Raw genomic sequence first — 25,843 nt, forward strand, 5'->3', positions numbered from 1 at the left:
ATAGAGCAGGGTTTAGAGCTGTTGTGCATAGGGTTGCTATGAGTCGGAAATGACTCGATGGCACATAACAACAACAACAATCTAATGAATGGAGGAAATGCGTTAGTACAATACAGAAACTCAGTTTTGGTAGAATAACATGTTGACACAAACACATAGCTTTCTTCTTATTTATGCCTACATTTATACTGCATGCTAACTCCAAAGAGTCTTGTTGGTATAGTGTTTTATATGTCTACCTACTAAGAAAAAGTTTGGCAATTCAAATCCACCAGCTGTTCTTTGGGGGAAATGTTAATGGTCTCCTCCTGTTATGATCTATAGCCTTGGAAAACTAAGTCAGAATAAACTTGATGTGTGTAGGTTTGGTTTTTATTTGCATGCTAACTCTAAGAAATCTATGAATATATCTCTATTATATCTATACATAAAATCAGAAGTGATTATACCACTTTCCATAAAAGGGGGTAAATACCTGTAAATAATATAGAAAAAATTAATCACACACATACAAAGTCAAAAATAACAGGAAAAGGATAATATAGACCCAAATTTCTAGAATATATCAATCTCTTCTGGAAGCAAAAAATTTAAATAATCATACACAAAGAAATTAATGATAAATCATTTATAAATATATCCTTTTAGGGAAGAACTGAATTTTCTTTTGGATTTGCTTTTCAATCTTCACCAGACTAAATTTTCATAATAGACAATGGACTTTGTTCCTTGTACATATGTTTGATGGGATTGTTTTACATAAGTTTGGCCCAGTTCCTTATGTAGAGAATTCTTTTACTCTTTGATAAATGTGTATTTATAAGTAACATGCACAGAGAAAAGGGCACCAATTTTAAGTGCTCACAAAGTGACTGCATCCAGTAATCACCTCTCAGATGAAGAAGCAGAACATTCCGGCATCCCAGATCGTCAAGTGTACCCTTCCAGTCACAATTCCTCCTTCTTTATGGGAAGAATCTTTATTTTCCAATTAATGACATCAAATGAATGTCACCCCTTAATCTTTGTAATTCGTATATTCTGTTTGCATGCCTAAATTATTGCATGCCTACATTATGTAGCAAGAACATTTTTAAAATTTAGTTTTTAATATAAATGTGTTAACTTTATGATTCATGAGGCTTTTCAGCAACCAAATTGCTCTAGCCAACCAAAGACAAGCATATAAAAAAATACCTTCCGTCCAGATTGGTGGCTTGTACAGCTGCAAATACTTTGGTTTTCAAGGGTAATCCAATGCTAGGGATGATTAACTGTTCTCGGTAGGTTGAATCCTAATGGTGAAAAAATTGAACAACTAATCTATCATATATCCCAGCAATAGTACATTCACCACTTAAAAATAACAATTTTACAGGAAAAAACAAACATAGACAGTAAATCAACATTTTAAGAAACCACATAAATCCAGAGGTAATGGTCTAAAGGATGTAGTTTATCCTCTATATCCTTGACAGAACTGCTCTTAAACAATACCTATATAACTATTTTATGTACACCTCGTTATATTTCCTCAGCTTTATATGTGGTTAATACTAATTTGATTTAAACAATAGGCAATGTTTAATAGTCACTGGGTAAGGATAACTTTTCACGGTCATCATGCTGTTTATTTAAACAAATACTTCTTTTATTCAAGTCTTATTTAGCAATTAATAGCCAATATGTTTGCATCCATCTTCTACTTATTTAAGTTATATCCACAGTTAATTAGCAGTTCATTTTAGTTTTATCTACCATTGGTTATCATTTCTCTAACCATTTTTTTATTTTGTTTTTGATTGTAGGTATCATATAGTTAACTCTGACTCACAGTAAACCTATGGAAAACCTTGCTTAACTCTTGGCCATCCACACAGTCTCCTCTTGCTTAAGTCTGTGGTTGCAGTCACTGAGTCAATACATCTCATTAAGGGGATTCCTCTCCTTCTCCAACCTTCCACATTTCCAAGCATGTTGCCTTCCAAAGACTGGACGGCCAAAGAGTATGAAATGAGGTCTCATCATCCTTGCCCTGACTGTCCTTCCAAGACAGACTTGTTTGTTCTCTTGGAAGTCCCTAGAATATTTTATTTTCTTTACTATCACCACAATTCAAAGGCATCAATTTTTCTGCAATCTTTATTTATTGTTCAACTTTCAGATACACACAAAACAATTAGAAAAACCATGGTTTTCACCAAGTGCACCTTAGTTCTTAAAGTGACATCCTTATTGTTTAGCATTTTAAAGAGGTCTTTGAAAACCAGCTCAATGTAACCTGTCTTTGCATTTCTTGACTACTGCTTCCATGGACCTCAGAATGAAAGCTCAGACTAGAACTGATGGATCCTGCCTCAATGCAGAGAATACTAGGGAAAGGTCTATCTGTGATTTATTGATTAAGCAAAGGTATTTGTGTGGATCATAACAAACTAAGGCTAACATTAAGAATGGAAATTCCACGAAAACTTAATTGCACTTGTGTAAAACCAGTAACTAGTGCAAGAGGCTGTTGTGCAAATAGAGCAAGAAAATACTACATACTTTTAAATCAGGAAAAGTATGCTTCGAGGTTGTATCCTTTCTTCGTGCCTATTTAATATGTATGCTGAGTGAATCATTCAAGAATCTGAACTTATGAAGAAGAAAGTGGCACCAGGATAAATCAGCAATAATGTAATATTGAAAACTAAGGTGTGCCTGATTCGAGTTAGGACCTTTTCAATCACTTGTTATGCACATGGGAGCTGGACAGTAATGATAGCAAAGAATTTATGCCTTTGAATTGTGATGTTGGAAAAGAATACTGGATAGTTAACGGACTGCTAAAAGAACAAACAGTTATGCTTTGGGGAAAGTGTAGCCAGAGTACTCTGTGGAGATAAGGATGGTGAAAGTCATGTACTTTGGGCACATAGCTTCTTATTGTTGTTAGGAGTTTTCACATGTGACTGACAGAGACCCTATGAACAGCAGATCCAAAATTGTTTCTATCCTGTGCCATCTTCACACTTCCTGACACAGTAGAGCCCAATGTGGCAGTCATCATGTCAGTCCACCTAGTTGAGGATCTTTTTTCCTTCACTGACTCTCCACCCTTTCAAGCAACATATCCCACTCCAAGGAATAGGGAATGTAGGTTGTTTTTGTTGTTGTTATGTGCCGTCGAGTCGCTTGCGACTTGTAGCGACCCTATGTACAACAGCTCTAAACTCTGCTCTGTCCTATGCCAATTGCACTGTCTCTGACACCCCCATCCCAATTATCCCAGTCACTGAATCAATCCACCTCATAGAGGGTCTTCCCCTCCTGCGCCATCCCTCCACCCTCCCAAGCATGATGTCCTTCTCCAAGGACCGGTCTCTCCTCACAACATGTCCAAAATATGTTAGACGGAGCCTCAGAATCCTTGCCTCCAAGGAGCCACCCGGTTTAACCCTTTCTAGGATGAATCTGTTTGTTCTCCTAGCAGTCCATGGTATTCTGAATACTCTTCTCCAGCACCACAGCTCAAAGGCATCAATTCTCCTTCTATCTTCCTTGGTCATTGTCCAACTCTCTGATGCATATCAATGTAGGTAGGTAGGACTATTTCTTAGAAAGGAACATCATGTTTGAAAATATAGAGGATCAGTGCAAGAGCGGTAGACTCTCCACAAGATGGAATGACACAGCAACTGCAGCTCAAGTGTATCAGAGGTGATGAGGATGGCACAGGATAGGACAGGGTTCAAATTTGTTGTTCCTAGGGTTGCTATGAGTAGTATTCAACTCAGTGGAATTCAACAACTGCTCTCATGACTGCTGATTGAAGAGTAAGGTATTATTAAAAACTTAGATCCTTTCTTCCATTTATTATAGTGTTGCCTGTTGGTCCAGTGGTGAGGACTTTTTCCTCCTTAACATTGAAGTGTAATCCATTATTAAAGACTACATATGTTTAACTTCTTCAGCAAGTGCTTCAAGCCCTCTTCACTTTCAGCAAGGTTGTATTATTTGCTTAATGCATGTTGCTGATTAATTGACCTCTAATCTTAATGCCAAATTCTTTGTTCTAATAGTCCAGTTTCTCAGATTATTTTTTCAACACACATAATAAATTATTGTCATTTTTAGGTGCAATCAAGTCAAGTATGACCCACAGCGACCCTATGAACAACCGATCTTAACCCTGTTGTACCCTGTGCCTTCATCACACATCCTAACATACTAGAGCCCACTGGGGCAGTAACTGTGTCAATCCACTTGGCCAGGGATCTTCTTCTACTTCACCAACTCTCTAACTTCCTGACCATCATGCCATGTCCCTTTCTAAGGAATAAGCCCTCCTAGCAGCATTTCCAAAGTATGTGAGGTGAAGCCTCATTATCTTTGCCTCCAAAGAGCACTCTGGCTGCACCCTCGCCAAGACATATTTGTTTGTTCTTTTGGAAGTATATAGGATGTTCAGAGCTCTTCTCCAACACCAACAGCTCCAATCCATCACTTAGTCTTCTGTCATCCTTACTCATTGACCCACTCTCACATGCATAGCAAATGACGAGAAAGAACATGGCTTGAATGAGACGCACCTTAGTCCTCAAACTGACGCAATTACTCCTCAATAATTTGGACAACTCCCTAACTGCAGACTTTCCCCAGACAAATACTTCTCCTGATTTCCTGACAGCTGGTACCAAGGGTGTTAATTATGGGTCCAAGTAAAATGAAGTTGTTGACAGTTTCAATATTTTCTCCACCTACCATGATGTTTCCTATTGGTTCAGTGGTAAGAATCTTTGTTTTCTACCATATAGATAATGAACAGGTATGGTAAAAAAAAATACAATCTTGATATATGCTTTTCTTGCTTTTAAGCCATGTAGTATCTCTTTGTTAGGTTTGAACAACTGCTTCTTGGTTAATTAACGCACAGGTTGTACATGAGCATAATTAAGTGTTAAAGAATTCCCATTATTCTTAATATCATCTACAGGTTATTATGATCTACACAGCTGAATGTCCTTGTATAGTCAATAAAACACAAATGGTATCTTTCTGTTTTCAACCTAGGCTCATCTAAAATCAGCAACAATATCCCTCATCCTAAGGCCTTTTCTGAATCTATCTTGAATTTCTTACTGTTTTCTATTGTATGGTGCAAGCCTTTTTTGAAAAATTTTCAGCAAGATTATATTCACTTGTGGCATTCTGTTGGATCACTTTTTACTTTTTTAATGAGCACAAGTACAGAACTCTTCATTGGCTGTCTAGATAGATATTTTCCAAATTTCTTGGCATGTTGTTTTTGTTGATTGCCTTTGAATCAAGCATGACTCATAGTGACCCTATGAACAAAAACTTGAAGGCCCTCGACAACTATCAACATTTATCTAAACTCATAGAGGTTCCAGAGGCAATGTACTTAGGAAGTGGATGCCACTGCTGCTTCCAAACCTGTCATAGTATGTTATGGTTTTTATATGCCACAGATTAACAAATCTAGGGGTCTGTTTGCTGGAATACCTCAATCAATACTCTGTCAATTTCTAAAGCATTAATTTTTGCTAATGCCTTCAGTGCAACATGAATATACTCTTTTATGGCCATTATTTCTTGATTACATGCTACTTCCTTACATTGTATGCTACGTTAAATGCCATTGACTTGACTACAATGCAGAGAGACCCTATGAACAATAGATCTAAAACTTCCCTTATCTGGCACCATCATCACAATTCTACCAGAGAGAGATAGATTCAGAAGAGACATACTTTTGCTATCACTACATCTATCTATTTCATTAAAGGTTGTCCTCTCATTTGGAGCTCCTCTACCTTTCCCTGAGTGTCATCTTTCCCCAAAAACTGGCCTCTCTTCATAACATGCTGAAAGTGTGTGAGGTAAAGTTTCATCATCTGTGACCCGAAGAGTCACAATTCTTTTAGCTGTCGATGGTATATTCAATATTTTTATCCCACACAGTCCAAAAGTATCAATTTTTCCTTAGACTTCCTTATTCATTGTCCAATTTTCAGATGTATATGAAACAAGTGAAAAGATCATGGATTAGGCTGGATGCACCTTACTCTTTAAACTGATATCCTTATCCTTTAGCATTTTAAAAAGGTCCTTCATCAGATTTTCTCAGTGCAACACATCTTTTCATTTATTCACTGCTGCTTTAATAAGTCGGTTGTGAATCCAAGTGAAATGTAATCCTTGACAATTTCAATCTTTTCTCCATCCATTATGATTTCTCCTATTGATTCAGTTGTGAAGAATTTTGTTTTCATGATGTTGAATTATAATTGAAATTGATGTCTGTAATTTTTTTTATCTTCTTCAGTATTTCAAGTCTATTTTGCTGGCATTGGTTATCAATACTTTTTGGTACAGGACCTCTGTATCCTTCCATCTTCTTTTGATACATCCAGTATCATTCAATATTTCTATCCAAGAAATCCTTACATCTTCTAATTCCAGTCTTGACATTTTTCTTCTGGTAATTCTGAGATGTGTTAGCCTCGTTCTTTCCTTTAGATTTCCTAACTCCAAATCTTTGTACATTTTGTAATAAAACTTTTTTTTTCTTCTTGATATGCCCTTTGAAATGTTAGGTTCCATTCTCAAATTTCATCATTTCTTTCTTTTGCTTTAGCATCTCTATGCCCAGTAATAGGTTTCTAAGGCTCTTCTAACATCCATGTTGGTCTTTTCTTTGTTTCCTATCTGCTTAAGGGGTTGTCTGATTTTAAATGACCAACACCAGTCCATGCCAGCTCCCTAATATCTAGTGTATTAATAATTCTTAATTTTTACATATTCTTTCATTCGTAGTTTGTATATTGACATTCCAAATTGTAATGGATATTTACAGATGTTTCTACTCATCTTAAGCCATGCCACATCAGCAAATGAAGGCTTTTTACAGGCTGAAAGTTTTATCCCATCCATATTATCAAGGTAAAGACTACTTTGAGGAGACGGTTATTCTTCGATCATTTTGAGTGTTTTCCAACCTAAGGGACTAAATTTCCATTGTCTTTAAACATTGTTCTGTGTGATTTATAAGTTTTTTGAAGTCCCATTATTTCATCATAATAAACCAGTCCTGCTTCTTGTTTTGTCTTATTCTAGAAGCTCTGCTAAACAGGTCTTCCATGAATTACCATGCAGGTTAATTGAAATCTTAGGATTGTAGCTTCCAGCATCGTAGAAACATCTAAGATACCAGAGTACTACAAACTGATTCACAAAGGAGCAATTCTGATAGGTTTGAGTTTTTTAGGGTTTTTTAACACTTTTTTTAGTATAATGAGGGAGAATCATGGGTTATTTCCTCCCATGTAACTGCCTCTGAAAACCAACCAGTTATGGGTTGGTTCCAACTCCATGGTACACAACAATATTACTATAATGGTAAAAGGAATTTTTATTTAGGTATAGATTTTAGCTCCCCTTTTCAGATTTATCTAAATAATACTTTATTAACTATGGCACCCGAGATATCACTGATGTCAGATGGATCCTAACTGAAAGTAAGGAATACCAGAAGAATGTCTATTCATGTTTTATTGACTATTCAAAGGCACTCGACTGTGTGGATCGTGACAAGTTGACATTAAGAAGAATGAGAGTCCCAGAACACATGATTGTGCTCATGCACAATCTAACTGGATCAGGAGGCTGTTGTATAAACAGAGCAGGGGAGCACTGTATGGTTTGGAACTGGGAAGGGAGTTCATCAATGTTGTATTCTCTCTCCAGACCTGTTCAACATACATGCTGAGAAAATTATCAGAGAAGCTGGACTCCATGAAGAGGAGTATGGTATCAGAACTGGAAAGAGACTTGTTAATAATCTGTGTTATGCAGATGATACAACCTTGCTTGCTGAAAGTGAGGAGGGCATGAGATACCTGTTGCAGAAGATCATGAAATGCAGCCTTCAGTATGGATTGTATCTCAATGTCAGGAAAACAATTCTTACCACTGGACCAATAGGCAGTGTCATCATGCATGGAGAAGAGATTGAAACTGTCAACAGCTTCATCTTGCTTTCATCCACAATTAACAACCTTGGTAAGAGCAGTCAGGAAATAAGAAGTGTTGCACTGGGAACATCTCCAAAATACTGTATGGAGGAGTAGTGATGTCAGGACTAAGGTGCATCTGATTCAGGTCATGGTCTTTCTGATTACTAGCTATGCATCTGAGACCTGGACAATGAATAAAAATAACAAGAAAAGAATTGATGCCTTTGACTATTGTGTTGAAGAAGACTACCAAACATCCCATGGACGGCCAAGAAAATTAACAGATATGTCTTGGAGAGGGTACAGCCAGAGTGCTCTTTGAAGGCAAGAATAATAAGGCTTCACCTCAAATACTTTGGATATGTTGCTAGGAAAGACTATTCCTTGGAGAGCGATGTGATGTTGGGAAAGTGGAGGGTCAGTGAGGAGAGGAAGACCCTCAACCAGGTGTACTGACATGGTGACTGCTGCAATGGGCTCTTGTGTGTCAGGAAGTGTGAGGACCGTGAACAGGGTTCAGATCTTTTGTCCATAGGGTCTCTATGAATCATGCGTGGCTTGACAGCACCTAACAACAACAATAATATTAATTATATAAAACCTTCATGCTTGCATCAACATTATCCAGAAAAACGTTTACTTTTTAAGAAGTATGTTCCTACTCTTTAATAGCTTAAAACACAGAGGATATACTTTAAATAAATGGTTCCCTGTCTGCATTTTGAGTCTTGATATAGAAGTACATACCCCCTTAAAATGTCTCATGATTTCTCTGAGCTTTCAAAGCACCAAAGCAGTCATGCTATTGACAGAATTACTCAAGGACATACCAACTCCTTTCTCAGTCAGTGTCATTAATATCCACACAAGACATTATGAATTTTATAGGACTAATTCCTCAGAAAAAGAGTAACTCAACTGGTGTTCATTAAAATATTATCCACTCTACTTCCTCTCCTAATTGGTGCCTTTACTGGACCAAGTAAACATCTTCCTCTATTTTGTGTTTAATAAAAACTTTCCTAATTTTTTTTCACATTTTGTTTAAACCCATAGTTCTCATCTCTACTAGATTGTCACCTTGTAAATCAGTAAAGAACTTCCTGATCAATTGTCACCTTGTATCAAAGAACACTTTTGTAAACCCTCAATGTGATGAAATACTTTTCGAAATTCATGGAAAGGTAACATGTAAGTTTTTTCCCCCTTAAATATTATACATACTCTTGAGTTAGAACAACCTTTATACCCTGGTAGAAATTGCCAGGATCTAAAACTCTCCCACTTTCTGCCTTTGTTCTTCTCTTAGCACAGTTATTGTTGTTGTTGTCTACCTTCACGTTACCATAGTTGAACGTCCAGTAAGTTTTCAGAGGTAGTTTAATTGCACGGGAAGAAATTTCCCATCTTTCTCCAGCAGAGCAGCTGGTTGATTTGAAGCATATGCCGTTGCTTGCTATCTTTACCATTTTCCTGGGTATGCTTACTGATTCCCAGGACACCTAGAAATTTGATACATCTTTTCCTCTCTGACTAACTAGTCAAAGAGTGAGCATACATTGTGGTTAGTAATGTAACTGTCCAGTGTGCCTAAAATGAAATAATGAAAATGATCTGTGGCATTAGAAAAATGACTCCTAAAGGATATCAAATTATATTTCATGTTAATGTTATAATACATTTCTTATGATAACTAATTGTTACTGTTACAATCAAATAACGGATTTGATTTTGGATTAGTTAAAGCAATTTTTTTAAGTATATGACAATTGTTTTACAAGGGGAATTGGGAGGAGGGAGAGAGAGGAAAGTGCATGAATTAACAAATACATTGCTAATGTCCTACAAGCAGCACAAAATACTAAGTTTGCACCATGTTCAACAATAATTTTATGAGGAAATAATTGAATTTTATTAAAATATTGGTTTTTAAATGTAATTTAGTTTTTAATTCAAGTACTAATCATATTTTTATTATAAAATTAGTTGAAATAGCACAGTAATGAAATGAATTACTTAATGTAGATCTTCTAGCCATGGTCTTTGTATCCCAATCAAATGACTACATAGAAGTCTATTAACTCTGTTAACTATTGTGGCCCACCAAGGGGACTAAATAGCTTTCTAATGGTGTAAATAAGCTACACTATACTTTTGGTGAAGGATCATACAGAAGGGAATATAGAAAGCTAACTTCGAAGTGAGTTAATTTTGTCACATCACAGACATAAAAAGTGGGACTCTCACTACCGTCAATCTCTAGTGACTTACTGGGTAAGAAGTTGTGCTACAAACCAAAAGGCACACAGTTCAAATCCATCAACTGCTCTGTGAAAGATAGGATCTCTTGTCTAAGTTACAGCCTCTGAAAATACACTGGAAGGTGAGCTCTCAGTTCTGACTTAGTGACAATACATAATCCTCATAATCATGAGTATTATCTATGAGCTCTGCCTGGTCATCACACTGAATTGCCAAACACAGAACAGAAATAGAATGTACCGTGGAAGGGATGATCTGTGTTAAAATAAGGGGGAAAGAGTTGAAATGTGAGAGTTCATTTGACCTCACAGGAATAAGCCTTCGGCTACTGTTGAGATGGTGATTTCCCTTCCTCCCTTGTGAAGTCAGTGGAAGTCATATGACAATAGCCTACATCCACACCATTTTTACAGATATGCATATTTGTAAAAGCTATTTCACCTGTCTATGTTGTTGTTGATTGCCTTCGAGTCGATCACGACTCATAGCGACACTATGAACAAAAGACCGGAAGCCTCTCTACAACTACCAACATTTATCAAAATTCATAGAGTTTCTGAAGTCATGTTGATTAAGAAGTGGATGCCACTCCTGCTTCCAACCCTGTCATACTATGTTATTGTGTTGTGTGCCGTTGGGTCACCTGCAATATATGGCAACCCTATATATAGCAGCTCTGAATCCTTCCCTGTCTTGAGCCAGTCTCACTAATTCTGACACATCAACCCCCATGTCCCCAGTTACTGTATCAATCCATCTCATTCAGGCTCTTCCGCTCCTGTTCTCTCCATCCACCCTGCCGAACATGATGGCCTTCTCCAAGGACCAGTCTCTCCTGGCCATGTGCCCAAAGTAAGTGAGGTGGAGCTTCAAAATCCTAGCCTCCAAGGAGAGACTTGGTTTCACCCTTTCCAAGACAGACCTATCTGTTTTCTTGGCAATCAATAGTATGTTCAAGACTCTTCTCCAGCACTACAATTTGAGGGCATTGATTTGTCTCTCTAGTGCTTAGTCATTGTCCAGCTCTCTGAAGCATAACAAGTAATTGCGAAGACTATGATCTGGACTAGGCAAACCTTTACATCTAGACTGACATCGTTGCTTTTTAGCACTCGGGAGAGGTCCATGACAGCAGATTTTTCCCAATGCAATTCATCTGTTGATCTCCTAACTGCTGGTATTAAGAGTGTTGATTGTACAGTATTTGAAAAATGAGTTACTGTTTTCCCTTAAAGGAACTCTGGCAAGGGCTCCAAGGAAGAAAAACTGGTAAACCTGAGGCAATTTAAAGCCGCCCAAAAACCCACTGGAGGTTCCAACTTAATGACAATGAGTTTGGGTTTTCCATTAGATAAAAAAATCTTAAAATGATCAGAAATTTATACAAATTCTGACATCTTATATATGTTAGCAACAGGCTACAATATGATTTCAAAAGATAAAAACTTTTAACAAGAAAGCTCTTCTCAAATAAGTACATATTAATTTATATTACTTCTCTAAGTAAGAGAATAATTTTAATAATGTCATTAAGTGCCACATGAATATAATTTTATGTTTTAAAGTGAGGAATTCATATTTTTGTTTCACTCAATTATAACAAAAATGTTGAATTCAAGTCCTCATCTCAATTCTACCTCAGAGAGCACAGACACACAAATCAGGAGACAGAAACTCTCCAGTTAAAGGTTATTTATATAAATAGTGACCACCCCAATAACAAATAGCTGCCATATTAGGAACTAATATTGGCACATATTTGCTGAGTATTGTGGAACCAAGTAACTTGGCAGCTTCTCCTTGCAGAAGTAAGTTTGGAAATGACAGAAAAGCAATCTTCATTCCAACACATTTTAATTTGTTGTTTAGAACTCTGTGGTGTCAGACGACAAACTTATAAACATGATTTTTTTAAAATGCCTTTGGAAAATGTCCTGCTACAATATTTATAGCTCATTATATGCAAAGTATAAAGCACTGACTTTTAAATCAGTTGCATGAATTATAACTTAGTGCCATGATGACATGAATAATAATGCAAAAATCAAATTCATAATTTACAAAAATGTTGGTTGATAGATTGAAAAATTGATATTTAAATCAGGCATTTAAAATGTATGAATAAAAATTTTTAATCAACATGAAAATATCATTTGGGGGATTAATGCTACTGATATAAATAGAAATCCATGTATTTTTCACATTGTACTGCCACTGTCCCTATTTACATGACAAAAGTTTAGACAATGCTATGTAGTTGATCTAAATTATTTCAGATATGATACCCTTGTCACCGGATACAACTTATATTGAAAATATTATTAACACATTCGTCACCAAGCAAGTCTTAAGAGGAGTATCATATGGCTATTTTCGCTATTTTATTATCACAAAAACATCATTCCCCCTCATCTTGACCCTAGATCAACACACAGAGAGAAAGAAAAAAAAAAAAGAGAAAGAAACATATATAAATGTAGACAGATATACAAATTACATAGACACATTTAAAATACTAAGTTAAGTCATTCATCAATTTTTTAAAATAACAAAGCCTTTGGTATACTTTTAGCACTGTAACATATAAACATAGAAGTAAACATGGATAAATATTATCAAAGTTTAATGAGTTAATGTGGTTTTCAGTAGATCTCTTTATAAAACCCATTTGTTCCTGAGAACAGTGAATGAGAAAATAACCTCCCTCACCCATCAGCTTACGTTATAAAGGAGCAGGTTCAAAGTGCTGACAAATGTGCCATTGTTCTCTCTCACAGAAATAGCAGCCGAGGACCTGAAACAGATTTGGGAAGAGGAAAGCATTGATGAGATTTTAAATTAAAATTTTCAGTTAGAGCTAGCCAGCAGATTTAAGACACTAAAACTCTTGAATCAATCTGACATATTTTCACCTAGTTGGGTGTACTGTTTAAAGCACTAAACAGATAAATAATTAAAAAATATGGAACGCTTCACGAATTTGTGTGTCATCCTTGCGCAGGGGCCATGCTAATCTTCTCTGTATCGTTCCAATTTTAGTATATGTGCTGCCAAAGCGAGCACCAGATAAATAATTAAAAAGCAACAGGGACCAAGTAAAGAAAATGGTTTTGTTATTGTGGGTTTTTTATTATTTTTTGACTTATCAGTCCATCTTTTTTGTTTTGCATTTTGCTTTCCATATGTAAGATCTGGAGCTGAAAAGTTGTATTTCAAATGAATTTTCATCTGGTACAAATGTATTTCATTCACTCCATTAGATACTTCCTGATAGTAAGTAATTTTGTTCTCCTTTGTTGACTTCTAGAGCATTGCATTGTAGGCAGTAGGTGTATAATAGATGTTTGTTGACTATATAAATGGATCACCATAGTCTGCAAGCCTGCAATCCATGAATGTGTTTAGCAAAGAGGTGTGAGAAGTGAGATATTGTGACATTCTAAAGAGTTGCTTCTCTGCACTGCAATCCCAGAGGTGTGCAGTTCGAATCCACCAGATGCCCTGTTCGAGAAGGAGGGACAATCTCCTCTTATACCAGTCAGATCTGATTTGAGGGTACACACACAAAATATAATAATTTTTTTTAAAAAGAGTTGCTTCTCTATATACCCTTATCCTTTGGCATTTCCATGTCAAAATGTTGTTTTTGACCAAGTTGTTTGTCCAGACTTTGCTATTAAAACAAACTATAACAAGTTTGCAGTAAAAGAAATGTAGGTTCCATATCTCCTTGAGTTCCTTCATGATTATTTTTAAATGATAACTAGATCTCTATTAACAGCAAACTTGAAAACTGAGGGCAAAATGTTCACCCATTTATATCTTATATTTTGTCAAATTACTTGCCAGGTCTAAATAATTAAGTTGCTGTTGTGTACCATAGAGTTAGAATAGACCCAGAGCTGACCCTTCGATGGGTTTAAAGAGGAGATTTTCCACCCTTCTTTCAGGGAGCAGCTGGTGGCCCCTACATGTGCCTTGGGGTTTGCAGTTCATCTTCTTGCCACTAGGCCACCAGAGCTTGTGACTCTGTTATAATGGATGTGCTACCAAATAATGAATACATACATGGTGATAAAACTAGAGGATGTAAACTCAAGAGTACATATCTGGACTCAAGATCATGCTTCCCTTCCTGAAATCAGCACCCATGCAGGCTCAAAGGGGCTGCCTTACTAGAGGGTTGAGAGACCTGCTTTTTAGTGCATCAAAGTCCAACAGGGAGAGAATTTGTATATATGAAGGAGAGCAAAGAACCTCTTGTCCAGTGCAATGAACAAAAGATGTGGCCTCTGGACACATGACAGGGTTTTCAGATAGTTCTTGGCACTGGGAAACTTAGGCAATTCTGAGGGGGGTAAAGAGAATACAGGGCAGAAGATGAGTATCATACACTTACCTAGGTCAGCAGCTACACTTGAGTAAATTTTAATTTTATTTATGCATATATATAAATAGGAGCTCTGATGATCTAGAGTAAAGAGCTGACCTGCCAAATCAAAAGGCATACAGATCAAGCCCACCAGCAGCTTCACAGAAAAAAAGATAGGTAATCTTATCACTTCTTAAGAAATTTACTGCTGAGAACCCATAAAAGTCAGCTATGAGTCAGTTCCAACTCAACAATTCATAACAACACAACATATATGTGTATATGTATGTGTATGTATATGTATATATGTATATATGTATATTTATGTTTGTTATGTGTGGTCAAGTCACCTGAAACTGAAGGCTGCCCTGTCCTGAACCAGTCTCACTATTTCCGACACACCAACCCCCATTGCCTCAGTCACTGCATCAATCTATTCCAGTTGTTTCTGGATAATCTTCAGCAGGATTTTGCAAGCATGTGATATTAGTGATATTGTTTGATAATTTCCACACTCTGTTGGGTAACCTTTATTTGGAATGGGAATAAATATAGATCTCTTCCAGTTGGCAAGGCAGCTGTCCTCCAGATTTTCTGGCACAGTTTAGTAAGCACATCCAGGGCAGCATCTGTTTGTTGAAATACTTCAATTGGTATTACATCAGTTACTAGGGCTTTATTTTTTGCCAAGTCCTTCCCAGAGGGTGTGTGTGTGTGTGTTATTGTTTTTATGTACCATCAAGTCAGAACTGACTCAGCTGACCCACCAACAGGTTTTTAGAGGCTGTAAATAACTTTGGCTGAAATTGTTCATCTTTTTCCCATGGAGTAGATGTTGGATTCTAATTTCCTGCCTTGGGATTGGCAACACAACTCCTCATCACTTGGTCATCAGAACTCAAAAATGTGTGTGTATCTTTATGTGTGTGTGTATTTGATATAGATATAGATATAGATGATATAGATAGATATATGTATATAGATAGATATAGATATAGATGAGATAGAGATAGATGATATAGATATAGATATATACAGACACTCACACATATATACATATATACATGAATGTATGGGTGAGATTTAGAACCTGGAGACCCAGTGGAGGCTCAGGTATAAGTGGGTTCTAACTCATGAGTAGTTAATTAGCATACAGATATTTACACACACACACACACACACACACACACACACACACACACACATTCATATAGCTTTCCAGAATAAGAGATTATTCAAACATAGTGGCAATATGAGACAGTGTAAAAAAGCAAAAGTAAAATATAGACTTACGAAGCAAGCTGGGTATTATTAACTAGGTATTCCAAGGGATAACTACAACTAAATTTGTAAAGAAGCCCAGGTAGATAGCTGATGATTGTTGGTGGGTCTGGGGTATCAATATATCCTGAAATATTTCCTATTTGTACTGAAGATGTATTTCCATAAGCACTGGCTCCAGTAACTGTGGATACCTGTTGGAATAATAGCTAAATTTTAGTGATGGAATTGTTATCTATGCCTCCACTTCACACACTTCATGTGTGAAATAAATACAATAGACCACATAATTTCTTGGGACTGTTCCAACTTTAATACAAAACAGTATTTAACTTAGAAATACATACACAGTACTATTTATAAGTGAGTATATGTGCCTTAATTAAATAAAATTATAGTTGTCAAAGATATTTTTACTCATATTTTATAAATAAGAAAGGAGACAAAGTTCTGAGTATTCAAACAACTGAAGAATTGAAAATAAAGTCTGAATTTGGTTTTGTGACTAGTAACATCTAATATTAATCAGAACCTATTTTCCCCTTTAAGGAAATTTTCATGATACAATAGTTTAAGTACTTGTTTACTGAAAGGTTCACTATTGAAACTCACCAGAATCTATTGGGGGTGGGGGGTGGGGTGAAATACCCAGCAAAATGCTTCAATAAAGATTACAGCCCTGAAATCTTACAGGTAGTTCTACTTCTCTAGAGAATCACTATGAATCAGCATCAACCACATTTTCTACATGAGCTTCCTATCTCCAACCTTACTCCTTGACCATTAATCCTTCAGCCTGAGGTTTTTTCTAACAGACCATTGTCCTAATTAGTTTGGGATTTCTGTATACTCCTGTAGCCTCTCTTCTCCCCACTTCTCCATGACATACCCTAGTCCTCTCCTGGATTTCATGTTCTTCAGGAACCTTCTCCTGGCTTCTCCAAGCTGAGCTCATCAAGAGTCACAGTACATGAGTAGCCTACTTACATGGCAGTTACTCAGCCACAATGGAGTTCTTTTTAAGCATGTACCCTACAAATTTTGTTCATCTTGGTATTGCCAGCATATTGACCAGGATGCAGGCATCCCTTAAATAATTTCTAGCAAATGAATGAAGATCATAAATTCTCTGAAAATCTATTTTCTCATGGTTGTTTATGGAGATTGCTATTTCCTTTTACCTTTTACTTTTTTAAAAAAATCTTGACTATTACCTTTCAAAGATAATAACTTATTTATTAATGTCAAAGAGATTGCTGAGAGTTAGATGAATATGTTTTCCATGTGAATATTTTCTTGGAAAACAATTTCTGGCTTTCATTATATTTTATAATACTCTTAAAATTTAAAATGCATTGCCCTAGGAAGAATCAATAATATTCTTAACCTCGCATAACCAGAGAGGAATATATGTTCTTTCCATCATGTGAAATATTTTTATGTGCAATTGAGTCAACTATGACTCATAGAGACCCTATGAACAACAAATGTGTACTTTCTTCCTCTTTTTCTCTGACATTTTATCTTTATTAGCATGATTTCCTTTTTCAAGGTCTGGTCCCTTCTGACAACTTGCCCAAAGTGTACGGGATGAAATTTTACCATCTTTGCCTCTAAGAAGCACCCTGGTTGCACTGCCTCCAGTGGTCATTATTGAGATTACTAAGTAAGGAAGATTGAAGAAGTGGTGCATTTGAATTATGGTATAGACAATGAATACTAAATAAACTACAGATTTCCAATAATTTGGTCTTGGATAAAGCATAAACAGAATGTTTCTTAAGAGCAAACACAATTAAATTTTATCTCATGTACTTCAGAAAGGTGCTCAGTAGCAATAGCTCCCTGGAGAAGAATATCATACCTGGTAAAAGAAAGGATAAGTGAACAAGAGGAAGATTGTATACAAGACGAATTTGCATACTGCTTACAAAAGATAGACTCAAATGTAGCAACGTTTATAAGGATAGGGCAGGGACAAGCACTGTTTCATTTTATTGTGTATGGATCTATAGTTGGAACCAACTCGATAATGCTTAACACCACCACCAAGGCTGCTGGTAATATATTTTCAGCAATAAAATAACCATCTGTGGATAAAATTCTGTGACTACTATCTACTAATGGAGCACTTTATCATACTTCTTAGAGAGTTGTGCTGCTAATTCAAAAGTTTTAAAGGTCTCCCTAAATTCAAATCTACCAATGGCTCCTCAAAAGAAAGATGGGCAATTTCCTCATCTGCAATTTACAGCCTTGAAAATTCGCTGAAGGATCACCATAAGATGGAATCGGCTCAACAGCAATGAGTAAATATGCAGTAATTTCTAAAATAATCTTAAGTAATATATAAATATCTAATTTATAAATACATCTGGCTTATTTATAAATGTGGCAAGATTTTTTTATGAATGAAATTCATTTTAATTTAATCCAATGATTTAGAAGTCTACTTGTCTTGCCCCTATAGGATGGTGGGATCAGACTGGATTTTATTTTGTTATGCATCAAGTCACTATGAGTTGGATTCAAGGTATTGGCATCTAACCACCACAACAAGATTGCTCTTGGAGCAGATACCAAAGCTGGTGACATCTCAGAAGAGAAATGAAAAATGAAACCAATCTTTCTATCTTCTCACTGACTGCCTACTTGTTAAAAAAAAAAAAGTATATGCCTTTGTAGCATAGATATAAAATGAGTTGTTACTGAGTTAATTTTGACATTTAGTGTTCCTATGTACCAAGTTAACCTAGACCTTTGCTCTATCAGACTTTTAGCAGCTGATGTTTCAAAAATATTTCACCAGACCGTTCTTCCAAAGAATCTCTATATGGATTTGAACTTCCAACTAGCACGTGTGTATTTACTTATTTACAATATGTGTGTGTGTGTTTAGTCATTTATACTATATATGTGTGTACTTACTAAATATATATATATATAAATCATTAGGTCCTGTTGAGTCCGTTCTAACTCATATCAATTCTATGCACATAAGAATGAAGCTCTGCCCAATTCTGCACTATGCTCATGATCTCTATTGAACTTGAGCCCATTATTGCAGTCATTGTGTCAATCCATTTCTTTGAGGGTCTTCCTTTTCCTTGCTCACGTTCCACATTTATATAGAAATTTGATACCAAAATTATATAGGTTTTTCTTTGTTTGGACTTTTTTTAAAAAAAAAAAAAAGCAGGTGCGTGTACACACACATACACACAGGTTTTGTCAGTCTTTTCTCTTGAATTATTTTCTAGATAACAGGGTAAAGTGGCTTAAATCTGGAAAATAAAATGCCACACAGGAGAGGTATCTCGGTGGAATAGGTGGAAAGGAAATGCTGCTGATCTCCACATAGGCTCTCTCCCTCCAACAAGAAAGCAAACATTTAATAATCAACTTGCATCACCTCCCTGAGGCCTACTTCATAACTCTGCACAAAACTCAGAGAAATGAATAAACGTTTTTAATAAAAAGAGTCAACAATGCCCAGGCCTGCAGACTTAGAAATGGTCGCAGACTCAATACTCTAACTGCCCTCTGGAAAAGAATGAAGGAGAAATTTAAAAAACAAACTTCTTCCTGCCTCATACTCCCTCCGTGACTTAGAAACCCTGTCCTTGGAACAACCTAGCCATCCTGTTTAATCCCAAACAGTAACTGTTGAAAATAAAAACAAATTTCTTGTTTTTATTGGATTGTTTCATCATATTTTTGTATGTTCTTTTGTCTGTCCTAGCATATACCAATAAGATTGTTTTAAAACAAAGAAAATGAAAAATAGAACAAGATGATTTCCAGTATAACTATTATTGGCTGCAGTCAAGTTGATTCTAACTCATAGTGACACATTTTGTTCCAGACTAGAGTCGTGCCCTATAAGGTTTACAAGACTGCATCCTGTTAGAAGCAGATTGCTAGGTCTCATTTGCAAACACCTGAGTAAATTCAAATTCCCAATATTTCAATTAATAATTCAGTGTTTTATCATCTGGTGTCACCCTATGACTCAGTATAACTAATGCCCCCTCAATCACATTTTTATATTGGCTTTAATTCTCTAGAGAATGTATTACTTGTTCAGCTCTATTTTGGGGATATGCAATACATAACTAAGTAAATGACATAGACAGTTGGCCCTTATCCAGGAAGGAAACATTTATGGAAGATCAAGTATAACAAAAATTTATAAATGTAACAAAAAGTCCCACACAATGAAGAATTTTGAACCAAATATACTGATAGTGAATTTACAAAGCATCCATCATTCAGTGGTAAATATGAAACCTAAAAGATTCTAAATTTTCCATCCTTTTTCTAAAAAACTACAGGCCAAGTGGTTTACTGCCAGACTTCATATAGCAAACCCTTTTTATATGATTAGATACTTCCATAAAAAACATGAGTAAAATGGCTAATGATAAACTACAGCTAAATAGCCATCAATGTCACACATACAAAATGATGTTGCGTAAAGTAGTTTGGCCAATCTCCTAAAAAGTATGAAGCTCCTCCATCTCCCTACTACCATAAACAGAATCATCATTAGAACACCAAATTGTATGTTTGGGAAGTCTCAAACTGACAAAAGAAAGTGATTTGTTCTGTTTTATTGGACTGTTTCTTTTTCTTTCAAAAGATAGATTGGGCTTCAAATAATTTCATGAAGGTGGGTGGGGAGAGATTTTAGATATGAGTTCCAACTTAGCACATGATTTCATACTAATCTTACCACTAAGCTGTTTCCACAACCCTCCAAGGTGCTGAGATTGATGATGAAAATGACCACTGCTGGGAAGGTGTTATTATTTATGAACCCCCTGCAATGGGAATCCCCATGCCTTCCATTGAGTGCCAGGTCTGTCTCCGAATAACCCGAGAAAAGCACGGTGCAGAAATTAATCTTCATGGTAATGGCCTGCACCCCACAGTAGACACTAATGTCTCTTTCAGCTGAAATAAAAATATATGAAAAACAAAGATAAGTCACAAAAGCACAGTAGAAGTTTCAAGAATAGTTTTAACATCCTTTCTTTACTTATTCAGCTCCTTGATGTGTTTAACTTATTTCTGTATTTGAATTTTCCATAGTCTCATGTTATATTATCAAAGAGTGGGTAGTAAAAACAGTATTTGACTGAGTTGTTTCAGAAGAGATTTTGATTTTTGAGATAATATTTCATTTCTGTTTCCCTGAGCCTGATGTTCAGGAAATGTGCATTAAATGCCAGTCAAGTGCTATTTAAAGATATGAGAAATGAGTTGGGGGGAAATCTGGTTACCAAGGAAATTCAGAACTAGTATAACTGAGTTATCCTGATCACCTGTCAAAGGTAGTAAAACTTCCTACATATGAACCGTTTTCCCAAGGTAGGAAAGAAACATTTCAAATACATCTCTATGCCAAATTGTTAAGTACTTTGGTATTTAGGAAACCTGTCTATAGCAGAATATATCAATAAAAGCCATCCATCACAATTCAATTTTATTTTTCCTGTATTAAATCACACTAGGGAGAAAGAGAATGAAAAGAGTGTGTGCTGACAGTACCAAAAACTGCAAAACCTACTCTAATAAAATGTTGACCATGGCCATGCCTCTGTAAAAAGGCTACATGGCCCACAGAAATGATATAAAACACGATTTACCCATATTTTCATGTTTCAGTGATAGGGACCCAACCCAGGTATACAGAGATGAAACCATTCTCATCCTCTACACACAAAGATTTTTATATCTCTATTTTTTCAAGTATAATGATGACTATATATGTAGAAAATAGAAATTATCACACTTGGTAATACTTGTAGTAGAAGATCCTGTTCTCATCAGTTTTAAAAGTCTTTCCAGGTCTCTGCACCACACCATCTGCATGCATCACCACACAGTGCTGCCTGCCTGTGTCTCTGCACATCTAGTCAATTAAGTAAGTATCTGACTTGAGAATTTCTTGATCTGTCCCGACTGATCTCTTTCCTGGAGCACTGCCCTGCTTCCCAGACATCTGAACACGTCTGAAGGACCTTATCAGGCAGTGGGGACCCTCCCGCCTCCCAGTCAGGGTGGAAGCCTATCGAAGCCATTTCCTGGACGTCCTAGCACTGCTTCCTGGAAGACCCATCCCTGTCATCCAGAAGCACTGCCACAACTCCTGGAAGTCCTGACCCATTGCCCAGATGTCCCACCCCAACACCCGGAAGTTCCCTCCCAACTCATGGAAGTCCCGCCTGCACCATGGGAGATCCTGGACTCAACATCTGGAAGACCTGGTGTCACAGTCTGGATGTCCCAATCCCAACACCTGAAGAACAACTCGCTGCCACCCCTCTGGGCTGCACCAGAGACATCAGTATCACAGGTGAACCCACTTAATTTCTTCTCCCTTCCTAAAGAATGGGCTGCCTTTAGGACAGAGAACCTTTGACAGGCCTAGCTATGGCAGTTGTCTGACAGAGGAGGTTGTTAATACACAGGCCTATTCTCTCCCAAACTGAAGCAAGACTACCTTTGAGTCAAAAGTTTATAGAGAAACATAGGTAGGGTACCTGCCCCAACCTCTTCTGGAACAATGATGTCAGACCAAGAGCTTGCTATTACCTCGGGCATGAAAAACTATCCCAGAAATGTCATACAGGAAGCAGCCTCCCTCACATCCTACACAAGCCCAAAATAAGATGTCGCCCCCCCAAAAAAAATTATGCAGTATCAGTGGATTTCCTGAAGTCAGAAAGTCTAATGAAACTTTCTAACACCAAATTGCAAAGAACAATAACTAAAAATTTTCTATGGATTAAAGAAAAACTTGAAGAATTACAGGACACTGCAAGCAAAAACCAGGAGGAGCTTAAAAAAAAAACAAAAAAACCACGAACAAAACAAAACAAGCAAACAAAAAAGCCAACCCAAAACAAACCAATGCAGATAAATCAAATGAGGCATTAGAGGCTGTGGAAAACAAGGAACTGTGAGGTCCAATGTTTCAGATGCTGTCAACATGATGGAGAGACACATGAACAGGGTTGAAGAGATGGAACACAGAGCCAGTGAAACAGAAAATAGAATTGTCACCACTGATCTGCTAGAGCAAAAAGCAGAGTCAAAATGGAAAGAAAAAGAAGAAAACCTGAGAATAATTTGGAACACCATCAAGAGGAATACCATTTACATAATAAGAATCCCAGAACAGGAAGGAGCAAGTAAAGGCACTGAAAAAGTTGTGGAAGAATTACTAGAAAAAAATTTTCCAGGCATAATGAAGAATGAGGGAATATATATTTAAGAAGCTGAGTGAACACCATATAGAATAGATTCAAAAGAAAAACACTAAGGCATATCATAGTTAAATTTGTCAGAAGCAAAGATAAGGAGACAATTCTGAAAGCAGCTGGGAGAATCAAAGGGAGAGCAAATAAGATCAAATGACGATTTCCCAGAAGAAACCATGCAAGCAAGAAGACAGAATAAAATCTATTGAATATTCACAGAACACTGTCAACCAATAAGTCTATGCCCAGTAAAAAGTATCCGTCAAATATGAAGGCGATATCAATAAATCTCAGAAAAGAAGAACTTAAGGGAGTTTATAAAAACAATACTGAAGTTTCAGGAAATACCTGCCACAGAAAGCAGGATGGACCAAAGTAACCAGCAACAACACCAAAAAGAACTCAGCAAAATGATAACAATAAAATCTTGCCTCTCAATAATCACACTGAATGTGAATGCTTTAAATGCACCACTGAAAAGAAAAAAGAGTAGCAGAATGGATTAAGAAAATAAATCAACCCAAACCCATCAATATGTTGTCTACAAGAGACACACCTGAAAAAAAAAAAAGAAAGAAAAAAAAAAAGACACATCTGAAAAGTGAAGATAAAGAAAGACTAAAAGTATTCGTGTGGGGGAAAAATATACCAAGCAAAAGGCAACCAGAAAAAAGCAGGAATAGCAATAATCTCTGATAAAACAGATTTCAATGCAAAAACCATCAGAAAGCACAAGGAAGTTCAATAGAACAAGAAGACATAACAATAATAAGTATTTATACACCAAATGATAGAGCTGCAAAACATATAACACAAACATTAACGAAACTGCAAAAGGAAATAGACAATATCACTATAGTAATTGGACACTTTTAAGAACTACTAGAAAAAACTCAACAAAGATGCTGAAGAATTAAACTACACAATAAACCACCTCTATCTCACAGATTTATACAGGCTAATGCTTCCAAAAAAAGCACACTATACCTCTCCTCCAATGTGCATGGAACATTATCCAGAATAGATCATATTTTAGGAACAAGGCAAGCATTAAGAAATTAAAAAACAGGAAAAATACAAAGCATCTTCTCAGACCACAATGCTACAAAATTAGAAATTAATAACAAGGATAAAGTAGAGAAACCATGCATTTGGAAGCTGAACAACATCTTGCTTGAACAAGAGTGGATACTAGAAGAAATAAAATATGAAATTAAGAAAACAACTATGAGATATCATCTTACCCCAGTCAGAATAGCAAAATTTAACAGAACAGCAAGCAATAAATGATGGTGAGGTTGTGGAGAAACTGGAACCCTTATTCACTGTTGGTGGGAGTGTAAAATGGTGCAACCACTGTGGAAGGCGGTATAGCACTCTCTCAAAAAGTTAAAAATAGAGATACCATTTGACCCAAAAATTCCACTACTGGGAATATACCCCAAAGAGAACATAAATGACACACAAGCAGATATATGCACACCCATGTTTATTGCAGCTTTGTTCACAATAGCAAGGAGTGTCCATCAACAAATTAATAGATAGAGAAGCTGTGGTATATTCACACAATGAAATACTATGCTGCATTGAAAAGCAAGGAACTCATGGAATATTATAAAAAAAAAATGGATGACCCTGGAGGACATTACGCTTAGTGAAATATTTCAGTAACAAAGGGACAAATATTGCATAGTGCCACTGTCATAAAACAGGACTGACATCAGGCTTGGAGGGAAGCTAAGAAAAGAGAGGATATATAATGTACACTGCACTGAAACAGATGAAGGAGAGAATTGTTTTAAAGGAATAGCTGATTAGGTATTATTTGCATGACAAGAGTCCAGAATAGGAGCTGCATAGTAAAGTGGACTGGGGGAAGGAACTCTATAACAATGAGCGATTTTTTTTTTCCAAAGAGAAAAGTGGTCTGGAGGGGAGGAGTGAGCAAAGAGAAAAATGTGCAACAATGAATGAATAAAAACCCATGTTCTCTATAAACTTTCTTTAAAATAGAAAAAAAAATCCCAATAAAAAAAGTCTTTCCATTTCCCCCCCAATATGCTTTACCAGTTGCATGAGGAATTTAAAATAAGCATCTCATTTTCAAAATGTGGAAACAAACAAATACTGATTAGGCTGTTTAGAGAAATGTCCTGAATTGTTAAAAAAAAGGTAAAAATAAAATATACTTTTAATTTTTTATATTTACCAAATAATTTGTAAATTATATTTAACATTTTTTGCACAAGTTAAGGTAATAATTCAGTCCTTCTGGAATACTTGTACTCAACATTTTAAATTAAGTAAATCCTATTTTGAGGATATAAGTAAATTAGATCGGAAATGTCCATTATTTGGTAACATTGTTTAAACTCATTATAATTACCTGTAAAGAAAGATGATAGATCTTTCCCATGGGTATAAGGTAAGTGCAAACCCGATTACTATAGAACATTCTAAGCAATATTTCCTTTGGAAGTGAAAAATGTAAAACAAATAAATTATCATATGTGTTTTGCCAACATAGAAAATACGAAATTCCACTTAAAGTTGGAAGAAATTAACTTATTCACTTAGATATATTATACTTAAACAATAATAACTGCTTAAATACAACCAAAACTTTCAAAGTACGTTCT

The 25,843-nt window shown here is 36.1% G+C and overlaps 1 protein-coding gene across 1 annotated transcript in view; it reads right to left on the minus strand.

The window, feature by feature from the left end:
• The window catches only part of ZPLD1 (zona pellucida-like domain containing 1), a 60,954-nt gene that overhangs the window by 14,339 nt on the left and 20,772 nt on the right, over positions 1 to 25,843 (minus strand). Inside the window, exons 2-5 of the mRNA XM_006890004.1 lie at positions 20,672 to 20,892; positions 15,949 to 16,130; positions 13,005 to 13,077; positions 1,198 to 1,295 (exon numbers count right to left, since the gene is read on the minus strand). Of these exons, the coding sequence (XP_006890066.1) occupies positions 1,198 to 1,295; positions 13,005 to 13,077; positions 15,949 to 16,130; positions 20,672 to 20,892 (574 nt within the window). The remainder of the gene's footprint in view (positions 1 to 1,197; positions 1,296 to 13,004; positions 13,078 to 15,948; positions 16,131 to 20,671; positions 20,893 to 25,843) is intronic.

This window comes from Elephantulus edwardii, unplaced genomic scaffold (assembly GCF_000299155.1).
Source record: "Elephantulus edwardii isolate Elephantulus edwardi_28Jun2011 unplaced genomic scaffold, EleEdw1.0 scaffold00085, whole genome shotgun sequence".
NCBI classification, from domain to species: domain Eukaryota; kingdom Metazoa; phylum Chordata; class Mammalia; order Macroscelidea; family Macroscelididae; genus Elephantulus; species Elephantulus edwardii.